The sequence below is a fragment of the Rhinatrema bivittatum genome, chromosome 6 (assembly GCF_901001135.1).
Source record: "Rhinatrema bivittatum chromosome 6, aRhiBiv1.1, whole genome shotgun sequence".
NCBI lineage: Eukaryota > Metazoa > Chordata > Amphibia > Gymnophiona > Rhinatrematidae > Rhinatrema > Rhinatrema bivittatum.
Window position 1 is genome coordinate 58,139,481 of NC_042620.1, and position 25,628 is coordinate 58,165,108.

At 42.5% G+C, this 25,628-nt stretch overlaps 1 protein-coding gene across 1 annotated transcript in view; it reads right to left on the reverse strand.

Moving 5' to 3' along the window:
* Positions 1-25,628, reverse strand: part of LRP1B (LDL receptor related protein 1B) — a 3,516,099-nt gene that overhangs the window by 377,386 nt on the left and 3,113,085 nt on the right. Inside the window, 1 exon segment of the mRNA XM_029607894.1 lies at positions 7,321-7,437. Within this exon segment, the coding sequence (XP_029463754.1) occupies positions 7,321-7,437 (117 nt within the window).

Genomic DNA, 25,628 nt, shown 5'->3' on the forward strand with positions numbered 1-25,628 from the left:
GCTGCCCTTTCATCTTTTATCCTGGAGTCTAGTTGCTTTCTCCCTATGCTTCTCAACACTAATAACAAGCTCTGTCCTGGGGTTCCTTTTACACAAGTTTTCATTCAAAAAAGTGGAGCCATGAAGAAAAGTAGACAGACCGTGCCCAGATTTTAACACAGGATGGAGAAGTGAATTGAAACACACTTTTTATGATAGTTTGCATATTACTTGCAAGGGTGCTATAGATACTACATTTTAGTGAGTAGACTAAAAAACTAGCGCATGGTCCATTAAGAGCTTTTATAGCATACATGATAACATTTGTACTGTGTAAATACTAACAAATATTTACTGTGAGTTTTAGTGCAGACTCGCAGAGCCTCCTGTATATAAATTACAGACAGAGAGAGAGAGAAAGAAAGGGAATTGTGTTGGTTCACACACACACTTTTAAACAACATTATAATAACTATAAAGTTTCTTCTACCTCCAAAATGCTAAGTATTGGGCTAAAATTCCATGTTGCTTCTTGTACAAGATTTTTTTTTTTTTGCATAAAATTTAATATGGAATGTTTTTCCTTACAGTAACTTCAGAATATTAAAGATGTAGTATTTCAAAATTATGCAAGCAGATTGATTTACTATTTTCTTATTGATCGATTTTGATTTTTAAGTCATTTTTCCTCAAAAATGCACAAGGTAAGGAGCAATAAGTAAACAATATGTCATAATAGAAATCAACTGTATAACATAAAGGAGGCAATATTCAACTATGAGGTATCTGGCTAGGTTAGCTGGGCAAACGTATCTGGTTAACTTATTCTGGATATTAACAGCTATGGGTACACTGCTGAACATATCAAGCTATCCTAAAGTTGGCCAGATATGTGTTCCATCCCAGAACACATCCCCAGCTTGCCATCAATTTAACCAGCTAACAGGGTCATTCATCAAAATGTGTTATGGCATTAACGCCATAATGCATGTGATAATAGCACTAGTGCACAGTGGGCCAGATTTTCAAATCTATGCCCGATTTTATAACATGTGCACAGAGCCGCGCGCTTGTTATAAAATCCAGGGTCGGCGCTCGCAAGGGGGTGCACACTTGTGCAACTTGCGCATGCTGAGCCCTAGGGGAGCCCCGATGGCTTTCCCCATTCCCTCCCCCCCCACCTGGCCCCTCCCTTCCCCTCCCTTCCCCTATCTAACCCGCCCCCCAGCCCTACCTAAATCCCCCCTACCTTTAATTCTTTATTTACGCCTGCCTGTGGGCAGGCGTAGGTTGTGCGCGCAGGCCAAGTGCCAGCGCGCAAGCCCCTGGCACAATCGCTGTGCCAGAGGCCTCGGTCCCACCCCAGCCCAACCCCGCCCCCGGCCCGCCCACTCCCCAGCCATTTTTTCAAGCCCCGGGACATACGTGCACAGGAGGGTTTTTAAAGGGTTACACGCATATATTAGCTGCCTCTCCTATAGAGATATAAATACTTGACTACTATGAAGGTCTTATCAATAGACTCTCTCTCTCAATCTCTCTCCTGCCCCTTCCCAAAATCTGCATGTGCTATTAACACCATAATACATTTTGATGAATGGAAATGTATCATATTATCATAAAAATTTTCAAAAGTCCATTGACTTATGTGAAGTACCCTTAATGCAAATTAAACCTCTTGACAATTCAATAGCATACTTTGTAGCAATTTTCAAAAGCCTTTGAAATTACCTCCTTAACCAGCAAACCCCATTGAATATGAACCACAATAAAGTTAAAATACAAATTAATAATCAAAACAAAATGTAAGTCATAAAAATAATGGGCCAAATTTTAAAAGGTACGCGTGAGTGTAGATTTGTTCACGCAATCCGGCGTGAACAAATCTACGCCCGATTTTATAACATGATTGCGCTTCCTGCATGCATGCTAAAAATCCAGGGTCGGCGTTTGTTAGGGATGTGAATCGTGTCCTCGATCGTCTTAACGATCGATTTCGGCTGGGAGGGGGAGGGAATTGTATTGTTGCCGTTTGGGGGGGTAAAATATCGTGAAAAATCGATAAAAATCGTTAAAAATCGAAAAATCGAAAAATCGAAAAACCGGCACATTAAAACCCCCTAAAACCCACCCCCGACCCTTTAAATTAAATCCCCCACCAAATAACTTAAATAACCTGTGGGTCCAGCGGCGGTCCGGAACGGCAGCGGTCCGGAACGGGCTCCTGCTCTGAATCTAAATGGCGGCGGCCATAGACGAAAAAGATTGGACGGCAGGAGGTCCTTCCGGACCCCCGCTGGACTTTTGGCAAGTCTCGTGGGGGTCAGGAGGCCCCCCACAAGCTGGCCAAAAGTTCCTGGAGGTCCAGCGGGGGTCAGGGAGCGATTTCCCGCCGCAAATCGTTTTCGTACGGAAAATGGCGCCGGCAGGAGATCGACTGCAGGAGGTCGTTCAGCGAGGCGCCGGAACCCTCGCTGAACGACCTCCTGCAGTCGATCTCCTGCCGGCGCCATTTTCCGTACGAAAACGATTCGCGGCGGGAAATCGCTCCCTGACCCCCGCTGGACCTCCAGGAACTTTTGGCCAGCTTGCGGGGGGCCTCCTGACCCCCACGAGACTTGCCAAAAGTCCAGCGGGGGTCCGGAAGGACCTCCTGCCGTCCAATCTTTTTCGTCTATGGCCGCCGCCATTTTCGGCGCCATTTTGGAAAATGGCGCCGGCTGAAGACGACAAGATTCAGAGCAGGAGCCCGTTCCGGACCGCTGCCGTTCCGGACCGCCGCTGGACCCGCAGGTTATTTAAGTTATTTGGGGGGGGGTTCGGGAGGGTGGGGGATTTAATTTACAGGGTCGGGGGTGGGTTTTAGGGGGTTTTAGTGTGCCGGCTCACGATTCTAACGATTTATAACGATAAATCGTTAGAATCTGTATTGTATTGTGTTCCATAACGGTTTAAGACGATATTAAAATTATCGGACGATAATTTTAATCGTCCTAAAACGATTCACATCCCTAGCGTTTGTAGTTGTTTTTTTTAGGGAGCCCCCAATTTTCGGGTTAGTGGGAACTAACTCCCAATAGTACACACTAACGGATCAAAGTTAGTGCATGCTAACGGGAGTTAGCTCATAGTTACTCTTGTTAGTGCGCGCTAACCCAAAAAACAAATGTTTCTGAAATTTTGGAAAAATTCCATTCATTTTTCGGTTCCCCTGAACCATGCCGAAATAGACAATTTTGTTGAAATTGCCTAATTCGGCATGGAATGAAAAGACAATACAAAAAAACATTAGTTCCCACCATAAAACACTTTAAATCAATATCCAAACTTTAACATAATAGTTACAAACCAGAATGAATAATTACTGTAAACTTAACTAATTTTCTCAAAAGCCTATTAAAGAGGCTTCAGCCTGTAGCTCATTTGGCAAAGAATTGCACTTAAAAAGTTTGCAGGGCAGATTGAATGGACCATTTTGTCTTTTTCTGCCATCAGTACTATGTTACAATATGCATCTCTACCCCAAAGCAGTACAAATTGCTTATTTAGAATGTTTTGCCATATGTTAATCGATGAAAGGACTATGCCAACTAGTGCTTCACCATTCCAAATGTGCCTCAAAAGCCTCACAAAAACAGCACACAGTAGAACATTAACATGGCTGCTCATGGTCACTTATATGGGGGAAAAATAGTTTTGTTTTGTTTTTTTGTATTAAAGTATACACACTGTCTGAAAAACTGGAATAGGACCCTGAAAAGTTGAAGTGGATAATTCACTGTCAAAAGATGTAAGATTTGTTATTTTCTTATTGGATACAAAAGCTGTATGTGTGTGTGTGTGGGGGGGGGGGGGGGAGGCAAATTAACTTCTAGACATTTCAAAATTTTCACTTGTTTTATTTCTGCTGCTTTATCATTTTAAATGGGCCATTTCAATTCATTTTGTTTAATTACATGGAGAAAGAATGAGAAAAGAAAAATGTTTTCATCTGTTTTGGGACAATCATGCATTTTCCTGACATGATAGTATTCTATGGAACTGAGTGTAATAATTGAAATGAATTATGCTTTATGTGTTTTGGCAGCCTAATGAGCCACTTATTTGAAAATGTTTTAATAAATAATCATTTATGGAAGCAAAACCTGTGAAAACGAATATGTTTCAAAACACTATTGTAGACAGACAAAACAAGATCAGCCAGTTATCCACAAGTCGCTGACTACTTCATCAGGTGAGAAATAAACTAGCTGAAAGAAGAAACTCAAGGTTTAATTATTTGATGTAAATAAGAAAAAATATGCAGAACATAAACTGGAAAAAGCTACAGAGGATTTCTTCATTGCATTATTTTAAAATGTTGCTTTATTTATTGATTTATTGAATTTGAATTGATTTGATACTCCCAATTACCTAAAACATCACAAACTGGATTAAAGAAATAGTATTAGGCAAAGAAAAATAATAAATAAATAAATAAATATATTATGAAAAAAAAATAACCCTGTAATTCATTCATATCATCATCATGTTCAATATACAGCCAGTTCAAATGTTATAATCCACACTACAAATAAAGCAAAGCGAAAATAAACACATTTAAAAATCCCTACACTGAGGAAAAATGAGAATATAATAAAAGAGTTACTAAAGTAAAAGTACAATAAAAATATTACTAACTGATTCCAAATGTGAACATAACAATTTAAGAAATATCAATACATGCAGAACAGCATTTAAGTTAAAAAAGCCAGCTAAAAATCTTCTGAAATTCCATATTGCCTCCCTCAGTGTGTATTTAAAATAGGACTTAATTCCAGAATTTTGGAGTATAGAAAGTAAATTACTTTTTCCTTATTTCAGCTAATCTGCTAGGGTTGAAAGCAGTGCTTGCTGCCAGGACCATACAGTTGAATTTTCAAAGAGATACACATGGAAAAAAAAAAAGGCCACATTTTTAAAAGGGACCACATACACATTTATATGCATGTTTGTGCACACATGGGTACATGAAAAAGAGGGGTTTATTAGGGTTATGTTGGGGTAGGGTTTTCATGATCATATATAATGAACTATTTTAAAAGTGGCTTATGTACAAAAGCCTGCTCAACTATGCATGTACATTTGCTAATGCTTGTTTATGCACACAAGTGTGAACTTTCAATTTGAATAGCAACTTTGGTGGACTGGTTTCTCTGGATGAGGGGAAGCAGGAGCAGTCCAGAGGGAGGGAGGGACAGACTGAGAGCTACTGAGGGAAATTAGGTAACCTTGGGTCATACAGGGGGTTTACAGGGTCAGACAAAGTCATATGGGAGGGTTGGAATGGGTATACTCAGGATAGATGGGGCCATACTGGGTGGTAAATTGGACCTATAGGTTTATACTAGAGGTTACTGATACAGATTGGAGGGGATCTGGGACATACAGGGCTAAAAATGCAGGGAGTATATGTTACTGGGACATACTTGGGGTGTGAGTCAGTAATAAAGAGTCCCATGTCAGTATGACTCTAAAAGATGGCGCCGGCGATCCAGTGCTCCTACCATGTGACAGGGGCCGGCCAATGGCATGGATACCCTGTCACATGGTAAGGGCAAAGGGCCATCAGCGCCATTTTTATTAGTGGCAACCGATGGCTCGAGAGTGGGAGATCGCTCCCCGAACCCCCACTGGACCACCAGGTAATTTTAAAAGATTTTTTGGGGGGTCGGGAGGGTGGGAAAGGCTAAGGGGGTCAATTTAAAGGGTCGGGTGTTTTTTTTGTTTTTTTTTTAATCGGCGCCATTTTTTTAGTGGCAGCCAAAATGGCGCCGATGGCCCGAGAGCAGGAGATCACGTTGGGATCCCCCCACTGGACCACCAGGTAATTTAAAACATTTTGGGGGGGTTCGGGAGGGTGGGGGATTTGTTTTAAAGGGTCGGGGTGGGTTTAGGGGTTGTTTTGGTGTGCCGGTTTTCCCGCCCTCCCCCGATTTACGATTTTTCACGATAAATCGGGTGAATTTCTATTGTATCGCAACTCTAACGATTTTTGACGATTTAAAAAATATCTGATGATTTTTTAAATCGTCAAAAAACAATTCACATCCATAGGCCCAAGCCCATTGCAGGGCTGCAGAATATGCTCCGGCATGATATCAGGGTCTCAGCATAGACCTGAGCCCAACATTCAGGCCTCAGCCACCCAAGCCAAGACCCAGGCCCAGAAATTACCAGAAAAAGTTTGCTGGGTCAGGAAACTCCCCGAGCTCACTTACTATATCTATCGTGTTTCCTCCACCATGACCGATCAAAGCCCAGGCTCAACCCAGAATGCTGGGGTTTGGCCCAGAGGCCCAGACCCAATGCCAGGGCCTTGGCCTAAACCAAGGCTGAAACCCAGAACCAGGTCCTGGGTCCCAACACCTAAGCCTCAGTTGAGGCACCACATGACACTGGAGCATGGCATGAAGGCCTGGTTTGGATTCTGGGGCCTCAGTCTAGAGTTCTCGTGTCAATGTCTAATGCCCAGAGACCAGGCTGTGGAGCTCATTTTCTGTCTTTTGTCTGCTTAAAATAATATACACCACTTGAGGACATGTGGATGTAACTTCATTCTAGCACCTTCCTCTTCAGCGGAGGGCACTGTTTAGATGTACAGCAGTTATTTAAACTACCGTATTTCAAAGTGGCACCCTCAGCTGAGGAGGAAAGCTTCAGGATGCAGCCACTTGTCCTTAAAGCAGAGGTTGACATTTTAAGAAGATAGAAGAGGAGCTTTGCAGCCTGGTCTCCAGGCTGCGGGCATGGGCCTCATTATCAGGACCAGGGCCTCTGGGCCGTGCCCTGGCATTGGGACTCTAGGCCACTAGTCAGAGGCCTGAAAGCTGGGACCTAGCCTCGGAGCCTGGACCTGGGCCTTGGCCTAGGATGAGGCCCCAGCGTTGGGCCTAGGTCTTGGCATCGATACTAGATCTCCAAGCCAGGACTCAGTGTAGGGCCTAGTTCCAGGTAATGATGTCCTCCCAGGGTTTAGATTTACACAAGGCCGAGGCTTTGGCCTTGCCCTAGGCCTCATCATCAGATTCCCCTGGGACTGGGTAAGTGGGGGCTGGGAAGGATCCTGCCTCAGGCAGTTTTGCAGGGTGAGATTTTTGTAAATTTCAGAAAATGAAATAAACATTAAACAAAACTAAATCTGTGAAAACCCCCATAGCAAAATTAAAAAGGAAGCAAATATTTTTTTCCCAGCACACTTATGGAGAAAAAACTAAACAACAGGATATTTTTTAAACATATATACTAGTATTTTTCCTTTCTGTTATTTCTGGGTCCTTGAGTACACATTATGCTACTTACTGCAGTTTTCTTCATCTGAATTATCATCGCAGTCGTTCTGACTGTCGCATCTCCAATAATCTGGAATGCAGTTTTTGTTCTTACACTGAAACTCATGAGGTCCACAGGTCTTTTTATCTGTAATAAATATAGCTGTCATTTGTATGATTTCATTTCTAAGAGGATATGAATGTCAGTATGACAATGCATAATATCTACTGTATATATATATATATATTCATATACAGTATATCTCTATCTATCTATGTGTATTTTTTCATATATGTGGCCCAATATTCATGGCTGCATCACTAAATATACTTGGTTAAGTTTGAGGTTTGCCAGATAAGATTATTTGGCTATCTTTAGACCTGCTCAATAGCAGGTCTAACTTATTTGGCTAAATTAGTCAAGTAACTCCTCCTGTTAAGCGCCCCCCCCCCCCCCCCCCCCCGCCTGCCCCCCAACTACTTAGCAGGATAAGTGGTTACATGGCTAGCTGGTGGCACTCAGCATAGCTGAATATTCAGGTGCTGCTATTTAGTCAGGTAAGTCGATACTTATCCGGCTAAGTGGTGCTGAATATCAGGACCATCTCACTCAGCCTGGACAACTGTTATCAGTCTTTTCAATCCTACTGTCCATCTTAATTAACAATTATGTGAAGATAAAAATTTACACTTAGTTGTCATGTAGAATCCATGCAGAAAGGATGAATTAAATTATTTGTAGGACAAGTTCAAAAAATGAACTCAAGAAGCAGGTTTATTAGTGTTATCTGTTGAATAAGTTCATTTTAGAATTCCCTCTATCTCATGATATGTGTATGGTATATTTTGGGGTAGATCCTTACCTGATCCATGTCTTACAATATAAACATGATGTAAGTTTTTGACCTGAAATATGTAATGCTATTTGTTTTGCATATTACAATTTATCCCCTATGATTATGTATATATAACAGATGTTGCTTATAAATCTGCTCCTTGAACATAATGTTGTATATATAATTTATTCTCCGAAAAGACATTTGTGAGTATGCATGTTTTATAATACTTAGGCTGTGAAGCTTTATTTGAAATTCAGAAAGTTCATATTATTTTACAGTGTGTCCTCTCAGTGTATCAAGGTAGATGAGTTTTCCCTATAAAGGCATAAGACTGATAGCAGAAATATAACATATAAAAATACTCAGCAATGTACTTTCCACTTAATATAGTAACTGAAAAATAAGAGCAAAAGTAAAATATTTGTGAAGGACATAAAAGTATTATAGCATTTGAAATTACTAGCTTGCATATGAATATAGTATTGTAAATTATGATGTTATGGTTAATCATGCATGGTACTTCTGTAAACTACATTTCTGCTTGTTTATGTGCCTATTATATTGATTCAGCTGTTAACATATTGCACTAATGATGGCGAGATACATTTATTTAAAATACCTAAATGATAATGTATTTTTCTGGGGAGTCTATGAGCAATAAAGAGCTGCCATAGCGATTAAGCTCTAAAGGAAAGCTGTGATGTTTAGTCAGCTGTAAAAGCTATCAATTGTAAGCATATTAAAATATAGATTATTGTTTTTACTGTACATACATGTTTTTTTAAATTAAAAATATGAAAGGATTTAATTTGAATTTGTAGCCTAATAGTGAGTTGTACAATAAAAGTATTCTAAAATCTGCCAACAAAGAAAAGCTGAAGACAGTAGGGTACATTTATATTTATAGAGAATATAAAATTTATGAGAAGTTTTCAATTTACTGTTCTTGTTTTTTAATACTACTGCGACAGAGCAAACTGATAAGCATATTAAACTTCTTTCAGTTTATAATGTTCTCAACTGCTTATGAAAAATGCAACTAAGCTATACCATCCAATGCACCAAAAATATATGACGCTAATATTCAAAACCGTGGAAAATAGATAACCTATCAGCTAAAGTTAGCCAGATACATTACATAAGAACATAAGAACATAAGAAATTGCCATGCTGGGTCAGACCAAGGGTCCATCAAGCCCAGCATCCTGTTTCCAACAGAGGCCAAACCAGGCCACAAGAACCTGGCAATTACCCAAACACCTAGAAGATCCCATGCTACTGATGCAATTAATAGCAGTGACTATTCCCTAAGTAAACTTGATTAATAGCAGTTAATGGACTTCTCTTCCAAGAACTTATCCAAACCTTTTTTGAACCCAGCTACACTAACAGCACTAACCACATCCTCTGGCAACAAATTCCAGAGATTTATTGTGCGTTGAGTGAAAAAGAATTTTCTCCGATTAGTCTTAAATGTGCTACTTGCTAACTTCATGGAATGCCCCCTAGTCCTTCTATTATTCGAAAGTGTAAATAACCGAGTCACATCTACTCGTTCAAGACCTCTCATGATCTTAAAGACCTCTATGATATCCCCCCTCAGCCGTCTCTTCTCCAAGCTGAACAGCCCTAACCTCTTCAGCCTTTCCTCATAGGGGATATGCTGTGGAATAAACATCCCACTGAATATCTCCAATGAAAGTTATCCTGCTAAGGGCTAGGCAGCAGAGAGCTCTCTGCTGGCACAATGTTTCCTGAGCTTTCTTTGTTGGGTCTGAATAAGGCTACACTGAAGCATAGTGAGTTGGACCAGGTCTCTGTCCCCAGATTACCCAGTAAAGGAGACCTGCTTTTTTTTTTTTTTTTTTGAGTACTTTGTTTCCCTGCAAGCTGTAAATCAGGAAGCAAATATTTTGTTTTATATCTTTTGTCCTCTGCATTAAAAAGTATAAATTAAAAGCACAGCTATTGTGTTGTCTTTTAATCCCTGATATATGATCTCAGCAATTCTACAAGTGATATGCTGGAAGTGTATGCTTCCATAGGATCTCCTTAGTGACGGCAGAAACTCTGGGCCTGAGTCATGGTAGGCTGCTACTACAATCCAGGCTTAAGAAAGTCCATAGTGAAGGAACAGGTTAGGTTAGAGTGGGGGAGATGGTGGAGGGGGGCCCTAGATGACGTTATGCAATCTTAGAAATTTGATGGATCCTGGGAAAGGGAGGGAAGTCCTGGGAAAGGGAAGGGAAGTTGTTTTTTTTTTTTTAACTTTATCAGATGGACAAAGTTTGGCAGAGGATGTTGCAGGATCAGACTGGCAGGGTAGAGCAGAGAGTTTGTTGTTGGATGTGAGGGGGTGGGGGTATGTGATTGGGCCAGTAGGGCAAGGTTCTTTTATTTTAATATTTCATAGCTCAGTTTGGCACTTAACAAGCTATATTCTTTTGAATATAGTTGGTTAAAGCTAAAGTTATCCAGCTACGATTAAGAACATAAGAAATTGCCATGCTGGGTCAGACCAAGGGTCCATCAAGCCAAGCATCCTGTTTCCAACACAGGCCAAACCAGGCCTCAAGAACCTGGCAATTACCCAAACACTAAGAAGATCCCATGCTACTGATGCAATTAATAGCAGTGGCTATTCCCTAAGTATAATTGATTAATAGCCATTAATGGACTTCTCCTCCAAGAACGTATTCAAACCATTTTTGAACCCAGCTACACTAACTGCACTAACCACCTCCTCTGGCAACAAATTCCAGAGCTTTATTGTGCATTGAGTGAAAAATAATTTTCTCCGATTAGCCTTAATTGTGCTACTTCCAAACTTCACGGAATGCCCCCTAGTCCTTCTATTATTAGTCACTTGTTCCAGTGTTCTGAAGAATAGGCCGAGCAGACAACCAAAAATACCCAGATGCCTCTGCTGTACTGTGGCCTGTCAGAGGTGAATGAACTCTGAGAGACTTTCTGACTATCACAGATTCGAAGGATGTAGAAGATTTAGGAAACTTGTAAGCTCTGCACAGCATATAATTAAAGGCCAGAAAGGCTTCAATGACAATATCTGCACCACAATACAGGGAAACTTGTTTTGCAGGAAACCAGGATGCAGGCTTTTGTCTTGCAGATGCCTATCTCAACGGACAGGAACCAGGTACAAAGAAGATGCCTTTGAGGTTATAGCTTTAAATTAAATCCTGGTGCCAACCGACGGAATTCAAGCCTAGCTTCTATGTAAGACTAAGACTGCTATCTGTTTACACAACAAAAGAAGAACAGAAGAATACAGTGCATCAAAGCCTGGGTGATAAAGGAACTTTTATCATGGAAGGGTGGTTTCAGGGGAGACTAGTAAAGAATGATTTTTACAACTGAATGGAGGATGTCCTCACAAGCATTTCCTATACATGATAGATTGTCATGACAACAGCATAATGTATCTTTGTAAAGAAGTCTTTGGGCAGTCACGTCATTCATTCATTCTGGAAGCTTCGGCAGTGCTGTATTTTGATTATATAAATCAGGGCATGTCATATATTCATTGAGATGCTAGTTATTACAGATAGAGGGCATTTATTTCGCATCTCCCAGGAACACTTGTCTTGGACTCTCTTTTAAACAGCTGAATAAATTATATTTTAAAACCTCTTGCTGAGTAAGAAGTGTTCTTGTTGCCCTGGCTTTGAGTCCAGAAATTATAAACAGTTCCTGTGCTTCTCCCAGCATTCCTGTGTTCCTGTACTTGTTCCAGTGTTCCTGAGTTGTTCCTGCTCTTCCGTGGTCCTTAGAACAATTGTTAGGAAAAAAACTGAAAGGAGCAGCTACAAAAGTAAAAGGTGTGCAAGAGGCGTGGTCATTGTTAAAAAATACCATTCTAGAAGCACAGACCAGATGTATTCCACACATTAAGAAAGGTGAAAGAAGGCAAAACGATTATCAGCATGGCTAAAAGGGGAGGTGAAAGAAGCTATTTTAGCCAAAAGATCTTCATTCAAAAATTGGAAGAAGAATCCAACAGAAGAAAATAGGATAATGCATAAATGTTGGCAAGTTAAATGTAAGACATTGATAAGACAGACTAAGAGAGAATTTGAAAAGAAATTGGCCATAGAGGCAAAAACTCACAGTAAAAACTTTTTAAAATAAATCCGAAGCAGAAAGCCTGTGAAGGAGTCAGTTGGACCGTTAGATGATCGAGGGGTTAAAGGGGCATTTAGAGAAGATAAGGCCATTGCAGAAAGATTAAATTATTTCTTTGCTTCAGTGTTTACTGAAGAGGATGTTGGGGAGGTACCCATACTTGAGAAGGTTTTCATGGGTAATGATTCAGATGGACTGAATCAAATCACAGTGAACCTAGAAGATGTGGTAGACCTGATTGACAAACAAAAGAGTAGTAAATCACCTCGACTGGATGGTATATACCCCAGAGATCTGAAGGAACTAGAAAATGACATTTCAGACCTATTACTAAAAATTTGTAACCTATCATTAAAATCATCCATTGTACCTGAAGACTGGAGGATAGCTAATATAACCCCAATATTTAAAAAGGGCTCCAGGGGCGATCCGGGAAACTACAGACCGGTTAGCCTGACTTCAGTGCCAGGAAAAATAGTGGAAAGTGTTCTAAACATCAAAATCACAGAACATATAGAGACATGGTTTAATGGAACAAAGTCAGCATGGCTTTACCCAAGGCAAGTCTGCCCCTCAAATCTGCTTCACTTTTTTGAAGGAGTTAATAAACATGTGGATAAAGATGAACCGGTAGATGTAGTATACTTGGATTTTCAGAAGACGTTTGACAATATTCCTCATGAGAGGCTTCTAGGAAAAGTAAAAAGTCATGGGATAGGTGGTGATGTCCTTTCGTGGATTGCAAACTGGCTAAAAGACAGGAAACAGAGAGTAGGATTAAAAGGACAATTTTCTCAGTGGAAGGGAGTGGGCAGTGGAGTGCCTCAGGGATCTGTATTGGGACCCTTACTTTTCAATATATTTATAAATGATCTGGAAAGAAATACAATGAGTGAGATAATCAAATTTGCAGATGATACAAAATTGTTCAGAGAAGATAAATCACAAGCAAATTGTGATAAATTGTAGGAAGACCTTGTGAGACTGGAAAATTGGGCATCTAAATGGCAGATGAAATTTAATGTGGATAAGTGCAAGGTGATGCATATAGGGAAAAATAACCCATGCTATAGTTACACAATGTTAGGTTCCATATTATGTGCTACAACCCAAGAAAGAGATCTAGGCGTCATAGTGAATAACACATTGAAATTGTCTGTTCAGTGTGCTGCGGCAGTCAAAAAAGCAAACAGAATTTTGGGAATTATTAGAAAGGGAATGGTGAATAAAACGGAAAATGTCATAATGCCTCTGTATCGCTCCATGGTGAGACCGCACCTTGAAAACTGTGTACAATTCTGGTCGCCGCATCTCAAAAAAGATATAATTGCGATAGAGAAGGTACAGAGAAGGGCTACCAAAATGATAAGGGTAAGCTGAAAAGTCCTAACCTCTTTAGTCTTTCCTCATAGGGAAGCTGTTCCATTCCCCTTATCATTTTGGTAGCCCTTCTCTGTACCTTCTCCATCACAATTATATCTTTTTTGAGATGCGGTGACCAGAATTGTACACTGTATTCAAGGTGCGATCTCACCATGGAGCGATACAGAGGCATTATGACATTTCCCTTTTTATTCACCATTCCCTTTCCAATAATTCCCAACATTCTGTTTGCTTTTTTGACTGCCACAGCACACTGAACCGACGATTTCAATGTGTTATCCAATATGATGCCTACATCTCTTTCTTGGGTTGTAGCACCTAAAATGGAACCTAACATTGTGTAGCTATAGCATGGGTTACTTTTCCCTATATGCATCACCTTGCTTTTATCCACATTAAATTTCATCTGCCATTTTGATGCCCAATTTTCCAGTCTCACAAGGTCTTCCTGCAATTTATCACAATCTGCTTGTGATTTAACTACTCTGAACAAATTTGATTATCTCACTCATCGTATTTCTTTCCAGATCATTTATAAATATATTGAAAAGTAAGGATCCCAATACAGATCCCTGAGGCACTCCACTGCCCACTCCCTTCCTCTGAGAAAATTGTCCATTTAATCCTCCTCTTGTTTCCTGTCTTTTAGCCAGTTTGCAATCCACGAAAGGACATTGCCACCTATCCCATGACTTTTTACTTTTCCTAGAAGCCTCTCATGAGGAACTTTGTCAAACGCCTTCTGAAAATCCAAGTATACTACATCTACCAGTTCACCTTTAGCCACATGTTTATTAACTCCTTCAAAAAAGTGAAGCGGATTTGTGAGGCAGACTTGCCTTGGGTAAAGCCATGCTGACTTTGTTCCATTAAACCATGTCTTTCTATATGTTTTGTGATTTTGATGTTTAGTACATTTTCCACTATTTTTCCTGGCACTGAAGTCAGGCTATCCTTATGATTCAGTTCTTGTGTCTTCATATTCCAGTTTCCGCATTTCCATTTCCAGTTTCTCATCTTCAACTTCAGTTCTAACATCCCTTGTCCATGTTCTTCAGTTCCAGTATTTGTTGTCCCTGTTCTTCAGTTCTCGTGGTCAGTCTTTCAGTGTTCAGTTCTTCAATGTTCCACTTCTCCTCATAAGCCTACCTCTCCTGCTCCTCATCTTCCTGCTCTGCCTATCTGTCCCACTTTCCCTTTAGACAGATATCCTATCTTGACCTTAGTTTGCCTTCAGAACTTCATTGAACACTGCCTACCACTGACCACAGCCTGCTCATTGGATGTCCTTGAATGCTGCTTGACACTGACCACAGCTTGCTCATTGGACTTTCTTGAGCATCTCCTGTCATTGACCACAGCCTGCTTACTGGACCTCCTTGAACAAAACCTACTGACCCGGCTTGCTTCCAGATTCATCTATGCCATACCTGCTGTATTCTCGACAGATCTCCATCTCATCAGCAGAGGCCCCCAACTAAGACCTGCCAGCCCCGACATTCAAAGTCTCAACCCAAGAGGAATGTGGGATGGTGTGATGAAGTTCCAGTTGGGCCTCTGCCTCATTCAGATCCACCTGCTGATGGTAGGGCCCTGCAGGGCTCCTTCTTGCAGGTTGCATCAATGGCACCTTGGGCCAAGGGTCCACAAATCCAACATTTTCCACTGTCATCCACCTTTCCCTTCCCTAAAGAGTAGCTTCTGTATCTACTTCCCTTCCCTAGGGTTAGAATGATCAGTGATTAAACTGCCCCTTTAGGGCCTGCCAGGCCATGTCCACGTGTTTGGCATTGTAACAAATCCCAAGGATGGGGAAGAGCTTGCCCTTATTGGAAACAAATAGCTGGGCAAGCCAGTTCATGTTACCATCCATGAAGTTAGGCTTTTGGGCCCTGGCTGCCATTTTGCTGATATCCCCACACTTATGGAAATTATAAACATGGAAAATGCATGCATATTTTTGAGCATATGTGTAAATTTAGAGGCAGTTTATAAACTGTGTGACTGCACCACACAGTTTATAAACTATAGACATAACTTTAGATGCTTCCACTTATGCATGTAGGTGCTGTTACGATGGCCAGTCGCAGGTTTGCGACCGCCTTCTCTCGCCTGCCATCCTGCGCCGTTCTGGAGCTAGCCCTGCTCCGGGGCAGGGCGGGGGAGGCATATCGGAGAACTCCTATGTTCTTCCGGCCTGCCTTCCCACTGCAGGCCTTTTCCTCATGGCAGAGATGCTGCCGAGTTCCTCCATGCAGGTCCCAAGCCGCGCGTGCGTGCCCCTCTCCCTTTCTTAAAGGGCTTGTGGCGCACCAAGACTTCCGTCTCCTCCAGATGACGTCACCCCCAGGGAACTATATAAGGTGGCTCCTGACACTCAGGGCTCGCCTTAGCAACTCTTCCTTCGCTTCTTTGGGTTAGTTGCTCCTCGGCTCACCTGACCACTCTCTCGTCTGCTGACTGGAACTGACTACTGCCTGCCTGACTACGCTGACCTCTCCAAGTCCAACCTCCGCCTGCCTGACTAAGCTGACCTCTCCAAGCCTGAACTCTGCCTGCCTGACTACACTGACCTCTCCAAGCCCGACCTCCGCCTGCCTGACTACGCTGATCTCTCCAAGCCTGACCTCTGCCTGCCTGACTACCCGTCATCTCTCTGGGAGACCCTACGAGGCCTTCCTAAGTCCAGGCAGTCCGGGTACCCAAGGGCTCAACCTGCGGAATCTTCAGATTGCTATTGGCGAAGCTCCTGTTAGTCTCTGTCTCTTCTTGTGCTCCACCTCCTGGCGACAGATGCCCTCTGGGATCTCCCCGAAGGGTCGTACCAACTCTGCACCAGGCCAAGGGTACACCTCCAGCGCAATAGATTGCTAAGGCCATGGACTCGGCAGAGTTCTCCGCTCTGCAGGCCATTCCTGGTTTGGCATCCAAGGTACTGGAGCAGCAGCGATGTCTTGAGGCCCTGTCCTTCTCCGTGGAGCATCTGCATGTCCAACTGGATTCCCACCCTGGGATCATTCAGAAGCTCCAGTCAACTCTGGAACAGGTGGTAGTGGACATGAACCGCCTTGCTACACAACAAGACTTCCTGAACTGGATAAAAGTCCCATTACCTTCTTCGGCGGCCCCCGTACCACCGGCACCCAGCCCTGGCTGTGCGGTCATTTCCTTACCAGCGCCACCTCACTACTCTGGAAATCATAAACAATGTTGGGGTTTTCTAAACCAATGTCAAATGCATTTCACCTTTCAGTCGGTGCTTTTTCCTGATGACTGGGTTAAGACGACATTTATTCTGACCCTATTGGATGGCAAAGCCCTGGCATGGACCTCCCTGCTATGGGAACATGCCTATCCTCTACTGTCAAACCTTCCACAGTTTATACTCACCTTCAAGCAAGTTTTTGAAGAACCTGAAAGACTCCCTACCATGTGTACCAATCTTCTCCACCTGCGTCAAGGGTCCCGTGCCCTGAATGATTATGCAATAGAATTTCAAACCCTGGCATTGGACCTAAACTGGCAGGGGGGCCAGTTTGCACGCCATTTTTTTTAGAGGGGCTCGCTCCACAAATAAAAGATGAATTAGCAGCCCGTGAGCTGCCTACCTCCCAGGAGGGGCTTATTGACCTCACTGGAAAGATTGATCGTCGGCTTCAAGAGCGGGCTAGGGAGAAGGGTTCCTTTCAGTGGGGCCATATCAAGGAACCTCACTTCTCGAGTGATGATATCAACTTATCCATGGAGGAACCAATGCAACTCAGCTATGGCCATCTCACTGAGAGATCCCGTCGCCTTCAGGGTGGCCTGTGTTTGTATTGTGGGAAATCCACACACTCATTGTCTCAGTGCCCGGAGAGGAGGGAAGAAACCTCGCCTCAGGGTATGCCAGATAAGGTAACTCTTGTTCTTTCTATTCCTATGCCCTTGCTCTGATTACCAGCCTCCTTGGAACTTGCCTCCACCAACTTTTCCACTCAGGTATTAGTGGACTCCGGCGCTGGTGAAAACTTTATTCAACAGGACCTCGATCAATGCTCAATTCCCACATGTCCTCTGACTTCTCCAGTAACGCTCTCCTCGGTCCATGGGGACATTCTTACAGGTATGGTGACTTGGTCCATGTCACCTCTTACCATGAAGATTGGACCAGATCACACGGAGCTTATCTCCTTTTTTATCTTACCCACAGCAGTGAGCCCGGTAAACCTGGGTTTACCTTGGCTGCAGAGACATCACCACACATTGATTGGGCCACTGGCTGCCCAGTTCATTGGGGTCCACAATATTCAGGATCTTGTTTGAAATTGATGCAATCTCCCCAGACTCTAACAGTGGCTACTGTTCTTCCCAACCCTCTCCTTCCTGGGAGAAGGTCACAGGAGACTCAAACTTGACCCTCCTCTCTTCAGAGGAACATCTTAGGAGCACTCTTCAGCCATTTGAAGGAACAACTGACACAAAAGATGTCCAAGATTGAGACGCTCGAAAAGGGGCACAAGCAGGCCATGAATGCTTTGTGTCTCTCCTGGCTTATAAGGAAGAGGAGGTCCTGAATCTTCACAGCCCCTTCAGTACTGCCAAGAACTCCAGTCATTCCTTGTGACCACTCTGAGAGGGTTGCACCCCAGGGCTCCAGTCAGGATCGATTCCCATATATACAAGAAGCCCCACTTGATGTGCATCCGGTCTTCTTGATCCCTCTGGAGGGGGCCCTTGAGGAGGGGGCACTGTTGTGATGGCCGGTCACAGGACTCGTGACCGGCCTCTCTCATCTGCCATCTCACGCCATTCTGGCGCTAGCCCTGCTCCGGGGCAGGGCGGGGGAGGCGTATCAGAGATCTCCTGAATCAGGCACATATTTTCACAAATAACTTTGAATTTCATACTCTTGAACTAGATTTCTGATATATTAATGCATTTTTATTTATGTATATAAAAATGCTCCAATTTACTAATTTGTAAATTCATACTGCATCTGTATTTTATTCAGTGCTGTTTAAAATCATGTGAAATAAAAATGAATTGCATATTTGTCCTTCTTGAGCCATATCAGTTACCACAGCTTCTATAATTCTCATTTTTATAGGATCTCTTCTACCCTATCCTTTGTAGCTTTCCCTCTTCTCAGTTAGATGCTGTTCACCTCATTTATTTTGAATTGTATTACCCTCATTATCACCAGAATTGTTCTACTATACATGTAAAATTTCATCTTTCTGAGTGAGAGACCATAAAACCAACTTTAGCAGAAAATGAACATGCTGCAAGGACTATTAATAATATACAGTTATCTGCAACTAGATTTTAGACTGCTTGAATGAATATATATATATATAATTTTAAAATACAATTGTGCATTCACCGATGTTGATATGCAAAATACTTTAGTAGCCATTTTAAATTTCACTAACCCTTTCCCCTTCTACTGCAGATGTAAGGATATTAGAAAACGGGAGAGAAGTAGCAAAAGAGGAAATAGGGTTTATAAGGTAAGAGTTCAAAGTAGGGGATAGAAATATAGGCTAGCAAGAAGGCTTCAACTTGATATGCAAGTTAGTTACATTAATGGACATTGAGACAGATGTAGAGAGTTAGACCAGAATTTAAACAATAAGGTTCAAATGGGAGACAGAAAGTCAACCCATTTGTTCCTCTCCCACTTTCAAATACTGGTTTATAATCGTAGCTTTGGTTAACCATATGAGTAGCTGGTCTCTCAGGATAATTAGAGAAACTAGCTTATAAATAGGGGTCATAGATAAATTAATGGGGACAGTTTCTCAAAATGGGTTTATTTTGTGCCAACCCTGACATGAATGAATCTCATTTGCAAATCAAGGTATGCTAGAGATGATCTCCGTCTTCCAAATTTACTGCTAATGATCTTCTTAATGCTTGCATTGTGCCAAAGAGAGCCTCTTTCTGAAGTTCACTGAATATAATTTTTATTGCCACCTAATGAACAGTATGGAGGTAGTAGTTCTTGAAGTCAAGGTTGGAAGCTGGGTGAAAACAGACTCCATCAATAACGTTATTCAAGATTTGTAAGCAACTGAGGGACCATCCAGGCAGTATAGAAGGTAGGTTTTGGGTCCAGACTATATGGCAGGCCAGGAGTGAGAGGGTTTTATGATTAGTCAGATCAGACGTACAGAGGCAAAGTTCTTTAGCCATTTTCAGCAAAGCGAATTGCATCCCCTTATCCTCACATGATTCATAGTAATGAATGTAAAGGGTGGAGTAAATAGCACACACACAATAGCAAATGCAGCGAGGACTAATGCGTGGCAAACATAAAGACCTGATCAATATATCTCAAAAGAACACACTTTTATTGACGATGCAGTAACGCCAGTGGTGTACATTGGTAAGCAGATTACAATTCACAATGTTAAAACAGGGTTCTTTTGAGATATATTGATCAGGTCTTTATGTTTGCCACGCATTAGTCCTTGTTGCAAGGTTTACTATATGTCATGTTAAATTAAGTTGACATTCACTGGCCTTCTAAGGTACTTCTTCACTGTTATTTCACTTTGCTTTTTTATGAATCTTTATTACTATTGTCTTTGTGTTTTCATATTTTATGGTAATCCTTATATTGTTTATTTCTGATGTACACTGAGGCTGTGAGATGGATAATATGTGTTGACTTCATATTAAAATGTTTGGGGTTTTTTTTTTTTCTGCAGATTTAAATTATGAACTGAAGAATTCAATATTTTTTCTACTTTTTTGTAAGTACTATGGAAAAAGAACCAGTGTATATCCAAATTAAAATAACATCTATCAGGATTTATCAAGATCAATTTGGTTTGGTTCTATATTACACTTTACTTATTTGAAATCATATTACTGCTACTTTTGATGTCCAAAACTATGCTGCATCTCCACCTTTTGCAACTAATGCATTTTTTTAAATTGAATTTTTCATATTTCCTTCATTTTCACAATCTAAATGTATGGTAATAGTTGTTGAGACACAACAGACAAATCTACTTGAATATAATATAATTAAAATCTAGCAGATGGTTGTTGGGAGAAGATTGTTGGAGGGATTTTCAAAGAAGAACAGCAGCTGCAGCAAGGCATATAAGGAAAACATTTTTCTATACTCAGCCAGTACTATGGATAGCTGTAGACAGATGACACATAGGAAAAAAGTTAACCCAAGAGTCTCATTCACTAATCCGTAGTAATTTTTCCCAAAGGAAAAATACTGTGGGAGTCACAAAGTGGTGGTACATAATCCTGCAGCTTTTTGACTCAGTGGTGCCTATTCCCATGGTAATATAGCATGAGGATAAATACCGTGGTGCTGCAGTATTTCTCTCCACTGCATTTTCACATCGGGAAAAATACCATGACAATAAATGGCCCAGTATCAACAAGCAATAGCAGCCCATGGACTGTGGTGCTGCTATTGCTTAAAGGGCCAATGACCCCAAGTGAGTCCACCCCCACAAAATAATCCACTACTCTGGGGGTCCTGCATAGACCCTCTGTCCTCCCACCACCATCACCGCTGGAGTTGGTCATTGTTGCGAAATAAAAAAATAATTAGCTGTCGGTGCAAGCCCCACCTCTAACCCCCAACCCTGCCCCTTTAATAAAAACATATGACCCTTGAGACTAGGACTCCAATTACTCAAAGTCTTCCTAGTTGTGAAGTGGGAACCTGGAATGCTCTTTAGCCTCCAGGCCTGGTGGTGGAAGCTTTTCAAAATGGAACCACCTAGCCTTTGCCCCTATCATGTGCAAAAGCTGGGTGGTGCCATTTTGAAAAATGGCCACCATTGGGCCTGGATCCTGGGGTGCTCTGTCCCCCTATGAACACCAGGGCAACTTTGCTAAGTAAGGAGGGTTGGAGTTAGGGGTACAAACCTCTGGATGCCAAATATTTTCAGAAAGGGTGGGCCTTACTTAGAGTCATTAACCCCATTAAGCCAGAACTCCAGGAGCCTTGGGACATGCATTAATGTCCTGAGGGAAGTTAGCTACAACCTTTGCGTTGTAGCTTTCAAATCAAGTAGTGTGGATTGTGACATTTTTGGCAAGCTGCACTGTTTGATTTGAATCGTTTAGAGTATTTATGACTATATTAGCATTCATTTGCTTGATAATGAATTAATTTAAATATGTGCAGTGCTAGGTGCTAGGGCTCAGATAACTCAAGATATTTAAAATATCTCATGCCATCCCTAAGTTAGGTCATTTTCCATATAAAAAAACATTTTTCATGCTGTATATGCCTAACCAACTTAGCGAAGGAGCCCCAAAGATTGAAAACAAATAGTATTTCTATTATTCAGATATACATACTGGGCAAAGGAAATATGTGCAAGGTAAAAATATAAGCATTTAAAATGTTAATGCTCAAGAGTAACCTCGTCTGTTGTTGTTAGAGATGAAGGGAAATTTTAAAATGAAACAATAAATTTTCTGCTTGATTCAAGTTTAACAGAATTTTCTCCATACTGGCTGTGAAAATATATGCATGTTTTCCCAGCACATCTGTTTAATATTTGGCAGATTTTTTGTAGGCTGACTGAAAAATGAATATGTTGGCTGCAGGCTCTTTGAATAGGATGAATCTGCCTGAAATCTGCTGCAAAAATCACTGATTTGAAAGATTTGCAACAGACTTCTTTTTAAGATAAGTCTGCAGAAGTAAATCAACTTCTTGTGATTTTGTAGTTTTTGTTTTGCTTTGAACATTTTCAAACTCTATTCTCTGATGCCACAGTTACATCTGTCTACTTAATCTTTTCAGACTTTGCAATAAGTGCCAGACCTGATGTATGTCCTGCATTCAACCACTGGGGAGGGGGGGAGAGAGAGAGAGAGAGAGGTGGCCTTCGGAGTGAGGAAACTCACCCTCAGGTGAGATTTGGCCAATGTTCTCTCAACCTAGCTTGATGGACTCTCTACCTAGGTAACATCAAGCTAGGTAGAGAGAACATTGCACAAATCTCATCTTTGGATGAGTTTCCTCACTCCGAAGGCCATCAAATCTTCACAGGAGACCTCTGTTCTGTTCATACGTCTCACGTTGAATGTCAAAGTGGCCCCTAACCCCCTACACTAATACCTAAACCTCACCTTGAGTTACTAGGTTGGCCTACCATAGGGATACAAATACAAGGTGTAGTTAAAATCAACATTAAGTCTGTGTAATAGCACTTTGCAGACTGGCTAGCTCACACCTAACTCCAACTGTTTTTCAAATTTGCATCATACGATATCGCATGCGAAAGTGCATTTTGATAAATGAGGGGGTTAGGAGCCTATGCACTGTGAGAGCATTAATCAAAGGTATTTTCACAGGTGAAACTGCAGAAATGAGCTCTTTGATTATTGCCCACCTTATATGCTGATAAAAGTATTTGAGCTTTCAATGCCATGCACTTTTCTCTGCATACTATGGGGTAGATTTTAAAAAATAGCGCGATCGTGTACTTTTGTTCGCGCACCAGGTGCAAACAAAAGTACGCTGGATTTTATAAGATACGCGCGTAGCCGCACGTATCTTATACAATCCTGGATCGGCGTGCGCAAGGCTGCCGATTTTGGGCAGCCTGCGCGCGCCAAGCCGCGCAGCCTGCCTCCGTTCCCTCCGAGGCCGCTCCGAAATCGGAGCGGCCTCAGAGGGAACTTTCTTTCGCCCTCCCCTCACCTTCCCCTCCCTTCCCCTACCTAACCCACCCCCCCAGCTGTATCTAAACCCACCCCTACCTTTATCCATGGATTTACGCCTCCCGGAGGCAGACGTAAATCTGCACGCGCCAGCGGGCTGCTGGCATGCCAAGACCCGACCCAGGGTCTGTTCCGGAGGGCGCGGCCACGCCCCAAAACGCAGCGTCATTTGGCGATGCCACCCAACACGCCCCCGACATGCCCCCTTATAAAAGTCCCGGGACTTACGCGCGTCCCGGGGCTCTGTGCGCGCCGGCGGCCTATGCAAAATAGGCACGCCGGCGCGCGAGGGCCCTGCTTGCGTAAATCTGGCCAGATTTAAGTGAGCAGGAGGAGGAATAAAAAAGCAGGGATATAATTTTCGAAGGAGTTACACATGTAAATGTAACATACTTTCATAGCAATTTTCAACAGTCCATTTATGTGCTTAAAGTGAATTTACACATGTAAAACCTATTGACAATTCAATGGCATATACTTTACCAATTTTCAGTAGCTCACTTACCCATATAAAGTACATTTACATGTGTATAACCCAATTTTAAGCATGTAAATCCTTTTGAAATTTACCCCCATTGTGGTAGTTTTGATTATACAAAAATACATAGTTTGTTTTTTTCTGAAAAATGAGCCCCAGATCAGGTGCAAAGTTATTTGGGACATTTTTCAGTAGGCAATAATCAAAGCAAAACTACTGATGACAGTAATGTCTCTTGCCACTCTCTTGAAAGAGCCAACTATCAAAGTGCAGTTACCATTTTCACCTCAACAGACAAGCTGTGAGGTTAGCCTATAAGGAATGCCATAAATCAATGCAACTTCTCACAGAGATAAGAAATGTGATCAGCTAGAACCTACTCAAGCACTCTGTTTCAGTCACTCCACTAAATCTGTCCTGGGGTGAAATATGTTGCTGTGAAAGGCTTGGCATAAAAGAGAGATGAGGCTAATATTCAGTAAGCCAACAAACAGACAAATTACCTGGCTACAGTTAGCTGAAGAACTTTTTCCAAATAAACATCCTGATGAATACACTCATCTAAAGTTATCTGGCTACATGTAGCCGGATAACTTTAAAATCTAAACAACTATATCTTAATATAACTGGTTAGATTTTAAGGGTTTTTAAATTGCCACTTAACTGGATATTTTGAGAACAAAAAGAGGTTGTGGGTAGATAGAGGATGAGGGAGAGGGACATGAGGGAGACAAATTTTGTTACAAAAATAATGGGGACCGAGGGGGTAGATACTCTGGATCAGGCTGCTTCTAAATTTTTTTATTTGGTGGATTTGGGGGGAAATGATGAGGAATCAGGTGCTAGGCTAACACTTATCTGTTATCGTTCAAGGATTGTGGTAGTCAGATAGTGGACCCTTGGGCCGGGCTGGCAGGGGTGACAGAGTGGCAGACCGGGAGGCGGAGTCAGATGCCTGGGAGGGCTTCACCCGGGACCCGGAATCCCCCCGGGAGGAGCCTGTAGGGACCCAGGCCCTTGGGACTTAGGCTGTGCAGGGGAAGTTCAGAAGCTGATCAGAGGGAGTCAGTCAGGTAGCCAGAAGGGAGCAGGCCCCGGATCGGGTCAAGGCGGGGAAAGAGCAACAGAATCCAGAAGCGATCCGAGGTTGGGCCAACGCTCCGTGGACAAGGTCAGGGCAACAGTCAAATGGAAAACGTTCTGTAGCAAGGCGGGGTCTGGACCGGCAGTAGGCAGGCAGGCGAAGTGCTGAAGCAAACCGGGATCGAAGCAGGTAGCGAACAAGCAGGCTGAGTGCTGAAGCAGGCCGGGTTTGAAGCAGGCCGGGTTCGAGGCAGGCGGCAAACAGGCAGGCAGTGTACTGAAGCAGACCGGGGTCGAGGCAGGCGGCAGACAGGCAGGCAGCATACTGAAGCAAACCAGAGTCAAGAATCAGGAAGTCAAACGAGAACGTCACTGAAGCAGGTACAGGAACGGGAGGCAACTAGTATTCACAGAACCTCGTTGCAAGGCGTCTATTAGGAGACTGGACGCCGGTTAAATGCGGTCCGGGGCGTGACGTCAGCAAAAGGGGCCGTCCCGAACTTCCGGGTGCTGGGCGCACATAAGGGCCTTCCTCGCGCGCGCGTGAGGCAAACGAAAGGGGCGGAGCTTCTGGCAGCCTGGACGGCGTTCTCCACGTGGCGAGACAGTGGCCTGGCGGCCTACTGGACCGGAGGCCCGGCTCGGTCCTCCGTGGACCGAGACGAAGGTAAGCGGACCCGACCCCGAACATGGGGGAGGCGGTCAGGACCACAA